At 42.6% G+C, this 18,981-nt stretch overlaps 1 protein-coding gene across 1 annotated transcript; it reads right to left on the bottom strand.

Moving 5' to 3' along the window:
- Positions 1 to 308: 308 nt before the first annotated feature.
- LOC128126845 (uncharacterized) lies at positions 309 to 704 on the bottom strand. Its single transcript, XM_052764981.1, has one exon. The coding sequence runs from the start codon at positions 702 to 704 to the stop codon at positions 309 to 311; it is 396 nt and encodes a 131-aa protein (XP_052620941.1).
- Positions 705 to 18,981: the final 18,277 nt, after the last annotated feature.

Genomic DNA, 18,981 nt, shown 5'->3' with positions numbered 1-18,981 from the left:
AAGGCAGTCTTCCACTCATCCCCAGGCCTAAGTCGAATCTGATAGTACCCGCTCTTCAAGTCCAGTTTCATAAAGATAGAGGCACTGCTAATCTGGTCAAGTAGGTCATCAAGTCGAGGAATTGGAAATCTGTACCTCACTGTGATCTGATGGATGGCACGACTATCAACACACATACGCCAAGTACCATCCTTTTTAGGAGACAACAAAGCAGGAATAGCACATGGACTCATGCTCTCCCGAACATGACCTTTTGAAATCAAGTCCTTCACCTGTCGTCGCAATTTCTCATGCTCTCCAGGACTCATTCAGTAATGTGGCCTATTAGGCAACTGAGCTCCTGGTTGTAAATCAATATGATGTTGGATGTCACGTAAAGGTGGCAAACCATCAGGTAATTCATTAGGGAAAACATCAGCGAATTCCTTGAGCAAAGGAACCATAACCTCAGGAATTTCAACCTCCTTAGCGACTTCCTTCCCGAGCAATACAAAAATTCCACCTTCCGCCTCCAACTCGTCATCAAACTGATTAAGGGTCAGCAGAGTACCCGAAGGTCTCGAAACTGGCTCCTTTGGCTTACTGGGAACCAATGTTATCTTCACACCACCAAACAAGAAACTGTAAGTATTAGTCCGCCCGTTATGGTCTATGTTACGATCATAGTCCCAAGGTCTGCCCAACAACAAATGACAAGCATCCATAGCAACCACATCACACCACACATCATCTTTATAGGTGGTACCAACAGAAAATTGAGCAAGGGCTCCTTTAGATACAGTGACCTCGCCACCCTTCTTAAGCCACTATAGCTTGTAAGGCTTAGGGCGATTTTCTATTTTCAAAGCCAACCTTTGAACTGCTTCTTTAGATATAAGGTTATCACAACTTCCTGAATCAATAACAAAAGTACAAAGCTTTCCCAAAATAGTACATGTCGACTGAAAGATGTTGTGTTTGAGCCAATCATGACCAAAAACTTTTGGTGTAAAACAAGACCGCCTTACCACCAAATTTACCCCTACATCTCCAGTTACAACTTCCTCTTCGTATTGATGCTCTTCATCATACACTGGGGGATCTTCGTAATTTTCACCGGCATCATCATTTTGCCAATCATCTTGCTCAGCAAAAAAATGACGTTTTCCGACCTTCTTGCACTCTGATTGTCGGTGACCTGTCTCCCCACAACTAAAACACTTCAAGCTGCTACTAACAGTTGTCCTAGGATTCGGTCCAACACTGTTAGATGTCAGTCTTTGTTGATTAGGCACAACACGGGGTACCATACCACCTGTCCTGGAACTTCCTCGAATATTGGCAGTTGAAGACGAACCGCCCACCCGACGACTTTGTTTCTCAAAAGCCAACGCCCGTTGGTGCGATTTAGAAATAGATACCGGGTCAAACATATTTACCGAGTCCATGATTTGGACCAGTAGACCCCCAATATATCGAGCAACGAGTTGTTCCTCCGTCTCCCGGATATCGTTTAGAGCAATCAATTGGTAGAACTCAATTGTGTAATCATCAACTGATTTGGCACCCTGCTTCAGATTTTGCAACCGTTGGTACATCAACCTTTGAAAATTATGGGGTAGGAAGTTGGATCGTAAACACTTCTTCATCTTCCTCCAAGTCACGACCTTTGACTTTCTGAGCCTGTCTCGTGTCAGTTTCAGTTGTTGCCACCATGCAGATGCCCTACCAAGTAGCCTGGTAGCAATCAATGACACTCTTTTGTTTTCAGGGACTTCTTTGAACTCAAAAACTTCCTCAACAGTAGCCAACCAGTCGATGAACCCCTCCGGATTCAAACTGACCCCGTCGAATTTTGGGATATCAATTCTCATTTGGCCTCACAACGCCTATTGTCACCTCTATGATCACGACTTGGCCGCCTTTCTAGATCGTCTTCGGAATATGAACCATCACTGCCGCCGAACAGGTTCCCAAATTCACCATCTTCCACTGGAGAATGTGTTCGAGACCTTTGCCCTCCTCGATTCATCAGTTTAACCATCCTATCAGTCAGTTGGTCAACCATTTGATCTATCCTCTCCTCCATTCATGCCATAATACGTTCTTCTAGTTCTTGCTCACGAACATTAGCGGGCATCCTGTTTCTCCTTGGAGGCATTTTGAACCAGGAATTCGGCTCTGATACCAACTGATGCAGCGCAAAAAAAAACAACACAAAGATAACCAAGAATGAACCTGTTGATTCTAAAAGAATAGCCAGGACAATCTCTTCAAAACCACGTTGATTCTACGAATATCGTGGGATTGGCTTCAAAATCTGGGTTAACACATAGAATTTGGGAGAAAATCGAAAGTTCATAAAATTGATGATCGACCATCAAAATTACATCAAAAACAGTTAAATAAGAAGCAGAAATTAGAATGAAACCCTAAAAGTACATGGGCCAAATACAAACCCAAAAATAAAACCAAAAAATTAAGGAAAAATAACAAAATTGTTCATAACTCCATTTAGAAAGAGATTTCTGGACTCAAAAATGGGTAAGTCCCTTTTAGGGACTTATCTAGACGTGCTCCTTGCTCCAAGCTTCGATTTGACTAGTCGTAGGCCCAAAACGGAGATTCGTAGCCAAAGTTATGGCGATTTCCACGAAGCCCCTTTAGTCACACGATCGTGGGCCTCTAGGAATGCAAGAGACCGATCCTCCACACTAGGGCCCGCATCATCCCCTCCTGGGTAGACAAAATTCGACCTCGAATGTGCACCATGGTCATCATCAGAAGAATCCCCATAATAAGGAAGCAAATGCTTTACATTGAAAACATCGGAACAACGAATATGGCTTGGCAACTGTAGACGGTAAGCATTGGAATTAATCTTCTCCACAATCTCCACCGGTCCAATCCTCTTAGCTGACAGCTTGTTGTACTCACCAACCGAAAAACGATCTTTAGTCAAAACAAACCAACCAAAGTCACCTACTTCAAAATCAACTTGTTTGCGTTTTTTATCTGCGTCTTGCTTGTACTTGGAGTTAGCTCGGACCAAGTTGTCATGAACAGCCTTATAAACATCATACAGTCCTCCAACAAAATCCTGCACTTTCTTTGGAACAACCCTAGCAACAGGCTGTGACATCAAATTAAGTGGTCCCTGTGGCTGAACAGAATAGACTACCTGGAATGGAATATATCCAGTACTTCGGTTGATAGCATGATTATGAGCAAACTCAGCTTGACAAAGCTTTTGATCCCAGGTCTTCGCTTGTTCACCCACTAAACACCGCAAAATATTACCAAGGGATCGATTGACAACCTCTGTTTGGCCATCCGTTTGAGGATGATATGCACTACTAAAATTGAGCTGAGTGTTCACCATTTTCCATAGGCTGCGCCAAAAAATGACTCAAAAACCTAGTGTCTCGATCTGAAACAATAGAATACGGCAATCCATGCAAACGTTAGACGTCTCGAAAGAATAACTGGGCCACATTAACTGCATCCGTCGTCTTTTTGCAAGGAATAAAGTGCACCATCTTAGAAAAACGATCAACAACCACAAATATTGAATCATTTCCCCGTTGAGTAGCTGGTAAACCCAACACAAAATCCATGATGATTTCTACCCAAGGTTGTGATGGAACATGCAAAGGCATATAGAGTCCTGCGTTGGTAGATGTGCCCTTTGACACCTGACAGATTCGACACCGTTTAACATATCTATCAACCTCCTTGCGCATTGTAGGCCAAAAATAAGATGATTGTCCCAACTGTAAAGTGCGATCTCGGCCGACATGCCCTTCACCATGCAGCTCCCTAATGATTTGAAGGCGGAGACTAGAATCAGGGATGCACAATTGATTTCCTTTGAAAAGAAAACCTTCATGTAGTAGAAAATTAGACATTTGTCTAGATTGTATACCCTGCAGAACAACAGAAAAATAAGGAGCAACCGTTAGCTGCTCCATGAGGACATCCATCCCCGGCACACCAACCCTCATGGAAACTAGCAAATTACTCCTCCGACACAATGCATCAGCCACCTGATTTGACATCCCAGACTTGTGTTTCACCACAAAAGTGAATTTTTCCAAGAATGACATCCACCTCCCATGTTTGTGTGACACCTTATCTTGACTACGAATATGTCTTAATGAATCATGATCTGTGAACAAAAAAAATTCCTTATGAAATAGATAATGGCGCCAATGCTTTATAGCTTGGACCACTACATAGAACTCAACATCATAAGTGCTATAACCCAGCTTTGGCCCCGTCAACTTTTCACTAAAATAGGCAACCAGTCGTCCTCCTTGACTTAGAACTGCTCCAATCCCAACCTTGGAAACATCCGTGTGTAATTCAAACACTTGAGAAAAGTCTGGAAATACAAGAATTAGTGATGTAGTAAGCTTCTCTTGTACTTATTGGAAAGCTGATTCTGCTGCTTTGGTCCAAGTAAAGGTGTTCCCTTTCATACAATCAGTCATCGGTGCCATAATAGAACTAAAGTTTGGAATAAACCTCCTACAAAATGAAGCAAGGCCATGAAAGCTTCGAACTTCAGTGATGGTAGTTGGACTTGGCCATTGTCTGAAAGCTGCTACTTTAGACTCGTCCACCTGTATTTATTCCCAGAAAGAACGTACCATCCTTTTTAGGAGTCAACTAAGCAGGAAAAGCACACGGGCCCATGCTCTCCCGAACATGACCTTTTGAAATCAAGTCCTCCACCTGTCCTCGCAATTCCTCATGCTCTCCGGGACTCATTCTGTAATGTGGCCTATTAGGCAACTGAGCTCCTGGTTGTAAATCAATATCATGCTGGATGTCACGTAAAGGTGGCAAACCATCAGGTAATTCATTAGGGAAAACATCAGCTAATTCCTTGAGCAGAGGAACCATAGCCTCGGTAATTTCAACCTCCTTAGCGACTTCCTTCCAGAAACAACGTACCCCAAGAACAAGACTTTAAGAACCATAAACAAACATTTCTTCATAGTTGCATACAAACTATCCCGTCGAAGCACGGTCAAAACCTGCCTCACATGGTTGACATGCTCACCAAAAGTAGCACTGTAATAATAAGTATGTCATCAAAATAAACGACTACAAATTTTACCAATAAAGGGCCTGAACAACTGGTTCATCACACACATAAATGCACTAGGAGCGTTTGATAAACCGAAAAGCATCACCAACTACTCATACAATCCTTCACGAGCCTTGAAGGCAGTCTTCCACTCATCCCCAGGCCTAAGTCGAATATGATAGTACCTGCTCTTCATGTCCAGTTTCATAAAGATAGAGACACCGCTAATCTGGTCAAGTAGGTCATCAAGTCGAGGAATTGGAAATTTGTACTTCACCGTGATCTTATTGATGGCGCGACTATCAACACACATACGCCAAGTACCATCCTTTTTAGGAGTCAACAAAGCAGGAACAGCACACGGGCTCATGCTCTCCTGAACATGACCTTTTGAAATCAAGTCCTCCACCTGTCGTCACAATTCCTCATGCTCTTCGGGACTCATTCTGTAAGGTGGCCTATTAGGCAACTGAGCTCCTGGTTGTAAATCAATATCATGTTGGATGTCACGTAAAGGTGGGAAACCATCAGGTAATTCATTAGGGAAAACATCAGCGAATTCCTTGAGCAGAGGAACCATAGCCTCGGTAATTTCAACCTCCTTAGTGACTTCCTTCCCGAGCAATACAAAAATTTCACCTTCTGCCTCTAACTCGTCTTCAAACTGATTAAGGGTCAGTAGAGTAGCCGAAGGTCTCGGAACTGGCTCCTTTGGCTTACTGGGAACCAATGTTATCTCCACACCACCAAACAAGAAATTGTAAGTATTAGACCTGTAAGTATTAGACCGCCCGTTATGATCTATGTTACGATCATACTCCCAAGGTCTGCCCAACAACAAATGACAAGCATCCATAGCATCCACATCACACCACACATCATCTTTATACGTGGTACCAACAGAAAATTGAACAAGGGCTCGTTTAGATACAGTGACCTCACCACCCTTCTTAAGACACTGTAGCTTGTAAGGCTTAGGGCGATTTTCTGTTTTTAAAGCCAACTTTTGAACTGCTTCTTCAGATATAAGGTTATCACAACTTCCTAAATCAATAACAAAAGTACAAACCTTTCCCAAAGTAGTACATGTCAACTGAAAGATGTTGTGTTTGAGCCAATCATCACCAACAACTTTTGGTATAAAACAAGACCGCCTTACCACCAAATTTACCCCTACATCTCCAGTTACAACTTCCTCTTCGCATTGATTCTCTTCGTCATACACATGGGGTCTTCGTAATTTTCACCAACATCATCATTTTGCCAATCATCTTGCTCTGCAAACAAATGACGTTTTCCGACCTTCTTGCACTCTGATTGTCGGTGACCTGTCTCCCCACAACTAAAACACTTCAAGCTGCTACTAACAGTTGTCCTAGGATTTGGTCCAACACTATTAGATTTCGGTCTTTGTTGGTCAACCATTTGATCCATCCTCTCCTCCATTCATGCCATAATACGTTATTCTAGTTCTTGCTCATGAACATTAGCGGGCATCCTATTTCTCCTCGGAGGCATTTTGAACCAGGAATTCGGCTCTGATACCAACTGATACAGCGCAAAAAAAACAAGACAAAGATAACCGAGAATGAACCTGTTGATTCTAAAAGAATAGCCAGGACAATCTCTTCAAAACCACATTGATTCTACGAATACCGTGCGATTGGCTTCAAAATCTTGGTTAACACAGAATTTCGGAGAAAATCGGAAGTTCATAAAATTGATGATCGACCATCCAAATTACATCAAAAACAGTTAAATAAGAAGCAGAAATTACAATGAAACCCTAAAAGTCCATGGGCCAAATACAAACCCAAAAACAAAACCCAAAAATTAAGGAAAAATAACAAAATTGTTGATAACTCCATTTAGAAAGCGATTTCTAGACTCATAAATGGGTAAGTCCCCTTTGGGGACTTATATAGACGTGCTCCTTGCTCCAAGCTTCAATTTGACTGGTCGTAGGCCCGAAACGGAGATTCGTAGCCAAAGTTATGGCCATTTCCGTGAAGCCCCTTTAGTCACACGATCGTGGGCCTCTAGGAACGCTAGGGCCCGATCCGCCACACTAGGGCCCGAATCAATCCTGGTCTCCATTGCGGTCCTTACTGAAAGTTATTTATATTAGATGGTTTTGGAACATTTCTTGAATTAAATCGTACCGCAGACCCCCCCAAAAATCCGAATCTACGTTTTACCCTCTTTTACCATTTATCTAGGGTTAAACCTTTTTTTTTTATCCCTTTATAAACTCATCTTCTTCATTAAATTCACTTTTCGCTTTCTGAATATCGATCAATCCCTCTCAAAACCATCAAGAATCCTGTGTTCTACTTCTCCTTCAAACACCTTCCAACTTCAATAATGGTGAAATCAGGAGTTTCAAAGACGCAATCCAAGGCTTTTGGTTCAGCGAATCCCACAGGCTCAGATTCTCCTTCAATCGCATCAAGCAATTTTCAAGCAATATTTGAAGATCACCCCTCCTACAATGCCCCAACCAAGCTTATGATTAAATTCCTAAAGAACCGCATTCTGTTTGGTCCATTCGATGCATTTACAGACGTTGTTCCAGTCTCCACTCTATTCAAATGTGCATTTTCTGCATGTCGCCCACTGGAAAATCCCCAAGAAGTGCAGCTCAACCTCATCAGCGATTCTTTGGTCATCTTCACTAAAGAAAAGTTCTTAACTGCCATTAACCTTCTGGTTCATCCATCCATCAAGTTCTTCTCACCATCAATGGCGGAAATCACATCCGCACTCTACCAGATGGGGTATCAGAAACCAATCTGAGGGATTGGTGAATTCAAAAAGAACCAACTGCCTGTGGTGTGGCAACTTGTATGCCACTTTGTGATCCGCTGCCTATCCGGCAGAACTGGAGGCATCGATAACATGGGACTCAAGCACTTGGAATTGGTATGGAGCATCTTCACTGGACACGACGTCAACTATGGGAAAATCCTTTGGGATGATTTCATTCAGTATATTCCGAAGGAGCACCCGAAGGAGAACCCAACCGAGCTCATATTTGCACGGTTCTGGTCGCTATGCATCTTAGACTTGCATGCGGATGCTGGCATCGACATGGGCAGTGACATCAACTTCTTTGTCACTAAAGATCTTAAAAGGTACAATCCTTCCTCCGATCAAACTGTATTTGGACCAATCCGCAGCCTCCCCACTCAGATTCTTACTTCTCTTGGCCTTGAGACTGCTAATGTCTCAGACCACATTGAGGCTACAGAGCGTATTTCCCTATACCCTTCTACCCCGCCTCTTCCATCCGCAGCCATTAACCCAAAGGGTACCGCAGTCCCCTCTGCCACTACTTTATCCAACCTTTCTCAAAGAAGAAAGCAGTTAGTATCCAAAAAGAAACAAAGAAAACCTAAGAAGGATGCTCCTAAACCAGCCGCACCACCAAGAAACACAAAACCAAACCAACTGTCACACCCCAAAACCACGAACGGCGGAAACGTTCAGGGGTGGAGGACGTCATGTACAGTATCACAAAAGTGTAATATAATAAACAAACAACAACATCATCCATTGCATTATAAGTAAAGTTTTAGTACATGTGTATTCTTTCATTGTAGTAAGACACCAAAAATATACAATCAAAATAAAAGACGATACTTGTCTGCTCCGTCTTCTCAAAACTTGGCCTCCGTACCTGTCTACTGATGACCTGAGAATACAAGTTATGTTGAAAGAGAGTATCAGCTTTAAAGCTAGTGAATTCATAAGTATTTAAGTGTCATTGTATTTCTTACTAAAAGCTGTTTTAAAAGTCATGCAAACCTTTAAAAGAAAATGTTGATGTAAGTATGAAAAGCCCTAGAAAATCCCTTATTCTCTATCAGTGTGAGATGTAGTCTTCTACCAAGACCCGAATGTTTTGTTATGACAATGTAGTCTTCTACCAAGACCCGAATGTTTTGTTATCATAATGTAGTCTTCTACCAAGACCCGAATGTTTTGTTACGATAATGTAGTCTTCTACCAAGACCCGAATGTTTTGTTAGTAAAATGATAGTTTTTCCTTCTATTGTCTAGTACTAAAGTACTTAGTCAAACTCATCGTTTATGTGAAAGTATCACAAAATAAAGTAAACAGGAAAATGTACTACTGTAAGTGTTGCACTGGGTACTAGGACCAACACAACATCTCGTTAAGCGAAAAGTATAACCTAATGAACAATCGAAGATTGTTCAATTGTCCTCTGTAGCAGCAGCATGTGGGTGGAGGGGTTAGCCCCGGTTATCGATCTACCTAGTATAAGTAGTAACCTTAGACCTCCGTAGATGGTCATCGACCACTGGTGCTAATCAGTGGGGTTCGGAATGGTAAGTCCTGCCGAGATATCCCATTGAACTGGGATGGGAAAGATAATTTACACAGAAAGTACTAATAAATCATCCTCGTAGTTCTAAGTATAAGTATCCAGGTAAGTGAATACAGGATAATGCGCCTATGTAAAAGTGTTCCTGAATGATATTCATGTAAGTGTGTTCATGTAATAGGTAAGTATATGTATATGTACTCATGTATCAGGTAATCAAATGTAAATGTACTCATGTATCAGGTAATGTACTGGTGTAGACTCATGAATGAACTGACTCTTGTGTGATTCCTTGTAATAGGAATTATGTTTGATATCTCCAAATTATCCCTATGATAATTTACTGGAAGGTAATTGGTTGTTCAAGTAGGTTTATACACCCTTACTACTCAAGGGTGTGAGAAACTAAGTGAAAGTTGTAAACTATAACATCAATACATATATAAGAATATAAGTGTACATGCATAGTTTAGTTCAAGAATGTAAAATGGTTTTGTAAGACATCTTTTGGGTTTTGAACAATAATTAACAATGACTTGATGTCATTTTTAATATACATTTCAAAGGTAAAACATTTGATAACAATGTGTTTTTAAGATTTAAAACCATTTCATGCATCACATTTTATAGTATGTGAAATCTGTTAAATGACAAACACAGTTAAAAAATACATATCAATGATTTAATAACATGTTTGTTTCTACTTGTATTCCCCCCATTTAAAGCATTTAAAATCATTTAAAACATTGATTAGGGGTATGAACTCACCTGTAGTTGGTGATTGGGATGAACTGAACGATATAGGATTGCTAGGTGTCAAGCGAGGACTTGTACACACACTACGATCCTAATGAACATATAATCACACATATATGCATTCAATTAGTCTTAAATCACTAATTGATAATGTTAAGACATCCTAGACATAATAAACACTTTATATAAGTGTTTTAGGCCCTAAGGATTGCATTTAAGCTAATGTGGGACAAGGCACTTGTGTTTAGGGTTCCAAAGGACCCTATATGTGAGTTTACTCCCCATATACCATCACACATGGAGTTTACGGTTGTAAACTCTTGAGTTTACGGCCGTAAACTCCCAACCATGGGGTATTTGTGTGTTTTGAAGTCCCAAATGATTTCTAGAATTATTCCAACTTGGTGGTTCAATTCTTGAAAGGGTTTAAGGCATAGAAATACTCCATTTAGGAGTTTACGGCCCTAAGGCCATTTCCTTTGGAGTTTACAGCCGTAAACTCCCTTGGAATGGTGTTCTTGTTGTTTTCAAGTCTCAAGCATAGGTGGTATAAGTTCTAGGCTTTTATTCCAAGCATATGAAGGCATTAGGCACACTTTGGTGCCATTCTTTCATGTTTACGGCCCAAGAACAAAGTCTTGGCCGTGAACTCACTTTGATAAGTGATTTTAATGTGTTTAAGGCCTTAGATTAAATGGGAACTAGTCTTGACAAAAGTCTTAAAGCTTTAGGTGCCCTAAAACACAAATTTGAGTTTGAAAAGAGAGTTTACGGCCTAAGAAACTCTTTGGCCGTGAACTCCCAAACTTGGGTGATTCTTGGTTGTTTTTCTTGTCCCTAACACACATACATATACAAACGAGTCTAGGGTAGTAGCATAACACAAGGGACAATCTAGGCTCGGTTTCGGTAGTTTACCGCCCAAGAACACCTTGGGGAGTAAACTCCTAGATCTAATTATTTAGCCAACTAAATCATGTTATAAGCACATAATAAGCTTTCTAACACTACTAGAAAGAGTTACTCACGTTTTGGGATAAAACCTGAAGATCCGTGGGAGAGAAAATGGCTTTTCTCTAGTTGGAAATGTGAATAATGAATGAATTTGGTTCAGAATTCTATTTATAGTCCTGAGATATTTTTGGCAGAAAATATTTTTATTCCTGAAATGATCTCTAATATAATAGAGTGTCGGAATAACAGTGTTGCACAAAATCCTAGTGCACCCACTCCCCTCATATTTCCTGAAGTGTAAACCCTGAATTACTCAAACTTACGCGAAAAGTCTGAAAATTAACTATGACTGCTATAACTTCTATTGAAGTGATATAGTTTGTACAGAATGGAAATTACAAATAACTAAGAGAAAAGGTGAGGGTATATCAGTTTCATCTGATCCTCACGTTCCCAAGTGAATTCCGGTCCACGCTTTGCGTTCCAGCGCACCTTCACTATCGGGATACGGCTCTGCTTTGTTTGCTTGACCTCTCGGTCCATGACCTCTACTGGTTCCTCCACGAAGTTGAGGCTCTCGTTGATCTCGATCTCGTCGAGTGGAATAACAAGAGTCTCGTCGGATAGACACTTTTTCAACTTTGAGACGTGGAAGGTAGGATGTACGTTACTGAGTTCTTGCGGTAGATTGAGTTTGTAAGCTACAGGGCTGATTCTCGCGAGAATCTCAAAGGGCCCTATGTATCTTGGATTGAGCTTCCCACGCTTTCCAAAGCGTATCAAGCCCTTCCAGAGTGAGACCTTCAGTAGGACTCGGTCGCCCACCTGGAACTCCAATGGTTTCCTACGCTTGTCAGCGTAGCTTTTTTGTCGGTCTCTAGAGGCTTTCAATCGTTCACGAATTTGAACGATCTTCTCTGTCGTTTCCCGAATGATCTCCGGACCCGTGAGAGTGCTTTCGGGAACTCGTCCCTTAGCTAACTGGGTATCACCCACCTCAGCCCAGCACAGAGGGGATCTGCACTTCCGGCCATAGAGGGCCTTGAATGGAGCTGCCTTTATGTTCGTGTGATAACTGTTGTTGTAGGAAAATTCGACAAGGCGTTAATGAGTATCCCAAGCTTTTCCAAAGTCAATCATACAGGCATGCAACATATCTTCTAAGGTTTGGATAGTTCTCTCACTTTGCCCGTCGGTCTGTGGATGGTAGGCTGTACTCATGTCCAGCCTAGTTCCTAGGGAATTTTGTAATGACTGCCCGAACCTCGAAGTGAATCTACTATCTCTGTCTGAGATGATAGATAAAGGAACACCATGCATCCTTACAATCTCCCTAATGTAAGTTCAGGTAAGTTTCTCCATCTTGTCTGTTTCTTTGATCGGCAGGAAGTGTGCAGACTTGGTCAATCTATCGACGATGACCCATATGGAATCAAGTCCACCCGTCGTCTTGGGCAACTTGGTTATGAAATCCATAGTCATCCGCTCCCACTTCCATTCTGGTATCTCCGGTTGTTGAAGGGGGCCGGAGGGTTTCTGGTATTCGACCTTGACCTTTGCGCAAGTAAGGCATTTACTCACGAATGTAGCAATATCGGCTTTCATGTTAGGCCTCCAGTATAGCTTTTTAAGATCTAGATACATCTTATCTGAACCCGAGTGGACGGAATAACGAGTGTTGTGAGCTTCGGTCATGACCAAGTCTCTGAAGCCACCGTGTTTCGGTGTCCAAATCCAATCCATGAGGTATAAGGCTCCGCCACCCTTGGCTTCTAAGTTCTTATCCATCCCTGTAAGGGATTCACCAGCCACGTTTTCAGGTTTCAAAGCGTCGAGCTGAGCCTCCTTTATTTGCGTGGACAAGTGTGAATGGATAGTTAGAGCCAAAGATTTGACTCTACGACCAGAATATTCTTTCCGACTTAGGGCGTCGGCTACTACATTGGCTTTACCCGGATGATAACGAATTTCGCATTCGTAATCGCTGAGTAGCTCGACCCACCGTCGTTGTCTCATGTTGAGCTCCTTCTGGTCGAAAATGTGTTGTAGACTCTTATGGTCGACAAAGATCGTGCTTTTTTTACCATATAGGTAATGTCGACAGATCTTCAGAGCAAACACAACTGCTCCTAGTTCAAGATCATGGGTTGTGTAGTTAACCTCATGTGTCTTCAGCTGTCTCGAGGCATAGGCTATGACTTTACCTCGCTGCATCAGAACACATCCGAGTCCTTGATTGGATGCATCGCAATAGACAATGAAGTCTTTTATCCCTTTGGGGAGGGATAGTATTGGGGCAGTGCACAAGGCTCGTTTGAACGTTCGGAATGCTCTTTCCTGTTTCTCTTCCCATTCAAAGGCCACGCCTTTCTGGGTCAGGGTTGTAAGAGGTTTCGCTATGCTGGAGAAGTTCTGGATGAATCTGCAATAGTAGCCAACGAGACCTAGAAATTGACGAATTTCGGTAAGTGTCTTCGGTGCTGACCAGTTCTCAATGGCTTTGATCTTGCAGGGGTCCACGTGTATATCTTCTTCTCTAACCACATGGCCCAAAAATTCAACTCGCCGAATCCAAAATTCGCACTTTGAGAACTTCGCGTAGAGCTTCTCCGATCGCAATGTTTCTAAGATTTTACGGAGATGTTGACTATGCTCCTCCTTACTTCGAGAGTAGATGAGTATGCCATGAATGAAGACGATGACGAACTGATCCATGTAAGGACGACACACCCTATTCATTAGATCCATGAATACTGCGGGCGCGTTAGTCAATCCGAACGGCATCACTACAAATTCGTAGTGCACATAACGAGTTCGGAAGGCTGTCTTGGGAACATCCTCCTCTAACACTCGTAGTTGGTGATATCCGGATCACAGATCTATCTTCGAGAAGTAGTTGGCTCCTTGAAGTTGATCAAACAAATCGTCAATGCGGGGCAAGGGATAACGATTTTTAATGGTAAGTTTGTTGAGTTCTCTATAGTCGATGCACATACGAAACGATCCATCTTTCTTCTTGACAAACAAGACCGGTGCTCCCCATGGTGAGAAGATTGGTCGAATGAATCCCTTCTTGAGAAGTTCGTTAAGTTGACTGGAAAGTTCCTGCATCTCGGTCGGTGCCAGACGATAAGGAGATTTGGCTACTAGGGTAGCTCCTGGCACTAAGTCGATTCTGAACTTGACTTGGAGTTGCGGTGGTAAACCGGGAAGTTCTTCTGGGAATATGTCGGGAAAGTCGCGTACTTCTGGGATTTTCTGGATGTCCTTCAGTTCTTGACTGGTATCGACGACGTGTGCGAGAAATGCATGGTACTCCTTTCGCAAACACTTCTGGGCTTGAATACACGAAATTATGCGAAGGCTTATACTAGGTTTGTCGCCGTAGATAATTAAGGTTTCGTTGTTAGGAAGGTTAAGACGAACTGCTTTTTCGAAGCACATAATGTCGGCGCGAAGAAGACTCAACCAATCCATACCGATGATAACGTCGAAACATTTAATTGGGACTGGCATGAGATCTATCTTGAAAGAATGGCCATCTAAAGTTAAGGTACAACCTACGTATATGCAGTTTGTACTCTCTGTTTTCCCGTTAGCCATTTTTACCGTGAATGGATTATCTAAAGCGTAGGGTTTTTGTTTAAGTAGGTGTGCGAATTTGTGACTTACAAAACTTTTCTCTGCTCCACTATCGAAAAGTATGCAAGCATACGAGTTATCGAGGAGAAACGTACCAGTAACTATCGTAGGATCAGCTACCGCTTCCTCATGGCCTAGGGCCATAACTCTTCCTACTCCGCTAGCCATCCCCGCTTTAGGGCAGTTCCTCTTGTAATGGCCCACCTCGCCACATCCGTAGCAAGTTTGGCCCATACCGGCGTTAGGAACCTGGGCGGCCTGAGCTGTTGGAGTTTGGCAGAAACGAGCTGTGTGCCCCTTCCTGTTGCAGTTGGTGCATTGCATCTCCCTGCAAGGCCCGCGGTGGTGGAAGTTGCATTTGTTGCACTTCGGGAGAGACCCAGCATAAGTTTTTGCTGGTAAGGGGTTTGCAGGGACAACGGGAGTCACTGTGGCAACATTGATTGCCACAAGTTGTTGTCGCTTGGAGGGTCCTTGCGAACCCCCCCTTTCCCTCTTAGACAACCCTTTCTTGTTATTGTCAGGGTTGGACTTTTTGGGTACGGGTGTAGGGTTTGTTGGGTTCCGAGGTTTCCGGTGATCTGTGAGAGATTGTGCCAGTTCCTTGGCACTATCAAAAGTGATATGCCTGGAGGCTAGCACACTTGACTGGATCTGGGGTTACAGTCCCCAAATATACCTCTCTATCTTCTTGCTCTCGAGAGCAACCATATCAGGGAATAAGTTCGCCAGATCACGGAACCTGTTTGTGTAGGTTGTGATATCGGATCCAACCATTTGCAGACCCCATAATTCCTACTTGAGCTTTTGTACTTTGCCTCGAGGACAGTATTCTTTCATCAGCATGTCTTTCAACTTTTCCCAGCTGATGGAATACGCCACCACCAAAGTCAGATACTTAACATGGCCGTTCCACCATGTTAATGCCCTGTCAGAGAAAGTACAAGCTGCAAACATGACCTTGTTGCCCTCCTGGCAAGCACAGATTTCAAAGACGGATTCCATCGTTTTAATCCATTGCCTCAACACCATAACACCCCCAGTTCCATTGAAGCTGCGGGGTTTGGCGTTCGTGAAATCCTTGTAAGTGCATTCCCGAGGGTGTCCATGGCTTTCGCCGTGGTTCGAGGGAGGTGCACCTGTTCCTAATCCACTAGGGGCAGGAGCATTGACTGCTGACACAGCAGCTGCAACTGCTGCTGTGAAAGCTGTGTAACAACGGAAATTTTAAACAAATTTTCCATTTCTAAAAATGTATTTTTATCCAAAACAAGGCATAAATATCCAACGTATCATGTCATAATACAATCACATAAATCCCAAGATCATAAATCATCCATCAGTGTGTACAGATCACACCGGCGCCTTCCCACGGTCCTCGCTAGTACCTGAAACACATACGCAACAACTGTAAGCATAAATGCTTAGTGAGTTCCCCAAAATACAAATTACGCACATACGCCTTTCCAGGCCCTAACCTTCTGGTCCATGTGTCTCAGGGGACTTCTATCCCTGCTGGGTAAACCTTCCGGTCCTACCCACGCCAACCTTACGGTCCACATTACAACGCCTTCCGGCCCATAACAAGCGGATCATACATAGCACATATAACAATTAACTTATCACACATAGCAGATATGTCTCATACCATATTCGACCTTCCGGTCACACAGTCAAAACCCTTCCGGGTATAGTATAGTGAGAAGACTCACCTCGTGAATATTGATAGCTAGCGAATCCCGAAATCACACGTTCTCGACCCTCCGAGCTACAATCTCCCTATATCATCATACGTCTCTTATTAACATTTTTACCACTAAGGTTGACTACCCTTTTTAAGTCAAAACTAGTCAACTCTTGGTCAACGGTCAACGGTCAACTTTGACCGGACTCGACGAGTGCACTAGGGCGACTCGGCGAGTCTAGACGTTTTCACCAATCTTTCTAGGATTCCCTTTTGACACGTCGAGTACTCCCCCTGACTCGACGAGTTCAGCTAATCCTCCCTTTCCCTTGCAAGATGACACTCCAAGATCAATAATGGCCTCCTTCTATGCTCCAAACGCTCACACTCGATTAGGGTTTCACTCAAGGGACTGGTGAGCACAAATGACGGCCATAAGGCCCTTTAAATAGGTCCCAAACCCGAGAAATTAGGGTTTCATTAAACAGCGCGGACTCGCCGAGTCCATACCTTGGACTCGCCGAGTCCAGGCGCGAACCCGCGTCCCGACCCGCGATCCTACTCGGCGAGTCTAAGCTCCAACTCGCCGAGTCCCCTCTCAAAACACCAAAAACATGAAGATAAAAGATACCTGGAAATCCGGGCTGTTACAAGCTGCCTGGAACATGTTGGCATCGAAAGAATTAGGTGGTTGAACAGGTACAGGCGGTGGTGGAGGTGTTGGTATCGGTGTTTCATTGTTTGGGTTACGCCTTGTACTTCTGCGTGGCGGCATCTTTAACTATACGTTTAAAAGATGACGACATGGATAAGAATAAATGATTAATGAATGTGTCCCATGGACTAAATCCCCATAGCCCAACAACAGAAAGAATAGTATGACTAAATGAAGAAGATAGCATTTGGATAATAATTTCCATAAGATTAGATATCTGTCAATAATACTGGGCTTATAGATGTAACAAGTTCGGGAAAAATGGCCTAGAAGTAGGCCTTACATCAACCAAGATGGAAATTTTTGACAAAATTAAGACTAGATCAAGACCTAACAGGTCTAAGATTTATATAGATATGAAATTAGACCAAAGTTTTACGTAAACTAGGTTATAACCAAAAGATGAGTCGATGATATTCTATCAGCGACGAGAACTGCTAGCATGAGTCCTTGATCCCGACAGTAGACGTTCAATGTCCCTTATACGCCTGTCCGACCTTGCTTGTTGAGCTTGATGCTCCCTAACTTCAGCTTGGGTTTCAGCAAGTTCCCTCTGCAGATTTGCATTGCGGACCAGAGTCCTTTCATGAGCAGATTCTAGTTGGCGAATGTGGACAATGTTAACACCAGAGTTGATGTCAACTTCCAAGACTTGATTGATAGTCGCATGAGCCATTATCGAGTTCCGAGAAATCCTACACACCATGATTGGTAGGACTCTATCAACAGAACCTCCTTCAGTGAGGTTGTAGAAACTTCGGTCTCCATTGTAGGGAATGGGCTGACCCTGTTCATGACTCCATGTAGTCAAGTCAGTCGCCCACAGAGGTGTGGGTCCTTGAAACACAGGGCGGGGGTTCAGGTTTGGGTTTTGAGCACTTGGGGGTAGGTTGTTGACTTCAGGCTCTGAGTCGGAACTATCGGAAAAACCCTCAGCATGGTGATCATCTAAAGGGATTGGGTGATCATCTTCTGGTTCTGCCTCTAGCCAACCATCATTGCCTTGGTTTGGGAAGTACGGGTCGCCATGATGAAATCCAACCATTTTAATCTACGCGGCGAAAGGGATATAAGAAATAGCTAAAATCGACGAACTGACTAAGATAATTATAGTAAGACCAAATACCCCTATGGTATTTCTTTATGGTTGTGTTGGTAATTTTTTTTAGACTTGTTGCCACATCACAAAAATTCTTGGGCATATGCTAATCACTCCTCGGACCAGCATAGTTGATCAGGCTATGCCATTCCCAAGACTGACCATATATCCCCAGGCTTACTTGTGGTATTCAACAATCGTAATACTTTTGTTCTTGTCATTGTGACACTGATTTTAGTATGAATGCAGGCACATATACTTTGTTAAATATTTTATTATTTAAAAGTATAACTCTTAGACAGAGTGTTTTAATATTTATAGTTAGTATATCTTTTATGGGTTGATATACTATATTCACTATAAACAATGCTCTGATACCAATCTGTCACACCCCAAAACCATGAACGGCGGAAACGTTCAAGGGTGGAGGACGTCATGTACAGTATCACAACAATGTAATATAATAAACAAGCAACAACATCATCCATTGCATTATAAGTAAAGTTTTAATACATGTGTATTCTTTCATTGTAGTAAGACACCAAAAATTTACAATCAAAATAAAAGACGAGACTTGTCTGCTCCGTCTTCTCAAAACCTGGCCTCCGTACCTGTCTACTGATGACCTGAGAATACAAGTTATTTTGAAAGAGAGTATCAACTTTAAAGCTGGTGAATTCATAAGTATTTAAGTGTCATTGTCTTGCT

The sequence above is a fragment of the Lactuca sativa genome, chromosome 6 (assembly GCF_002870075.4).
Source record: "Lactuca sativa cultivar Salinas chromosome 6, Lsat_Salinas_v11, whole genome shotgun sequence".
Taxonomy (NCBI): domain Eukaryota; kingdom Viridiplantae; phylum Streptophyta; class Magnoliopsida; order Asterales; family Asteraceae; genus Lactuca; species Lactuca sativa.
Note: the sequence above shows the minus strand (reverse complement) of the source record. Positions and strands in the feature narration are given on the sequence as shown.

Coding starts and splice junctions, on each gene's coding strand:
- LOC128126845 (XM_052764981.1), bottom strand. CDS start 704: ATGGATGCTTGTCATTTGTTGTTGGGCAGACCTTGGGACTATGATCGT.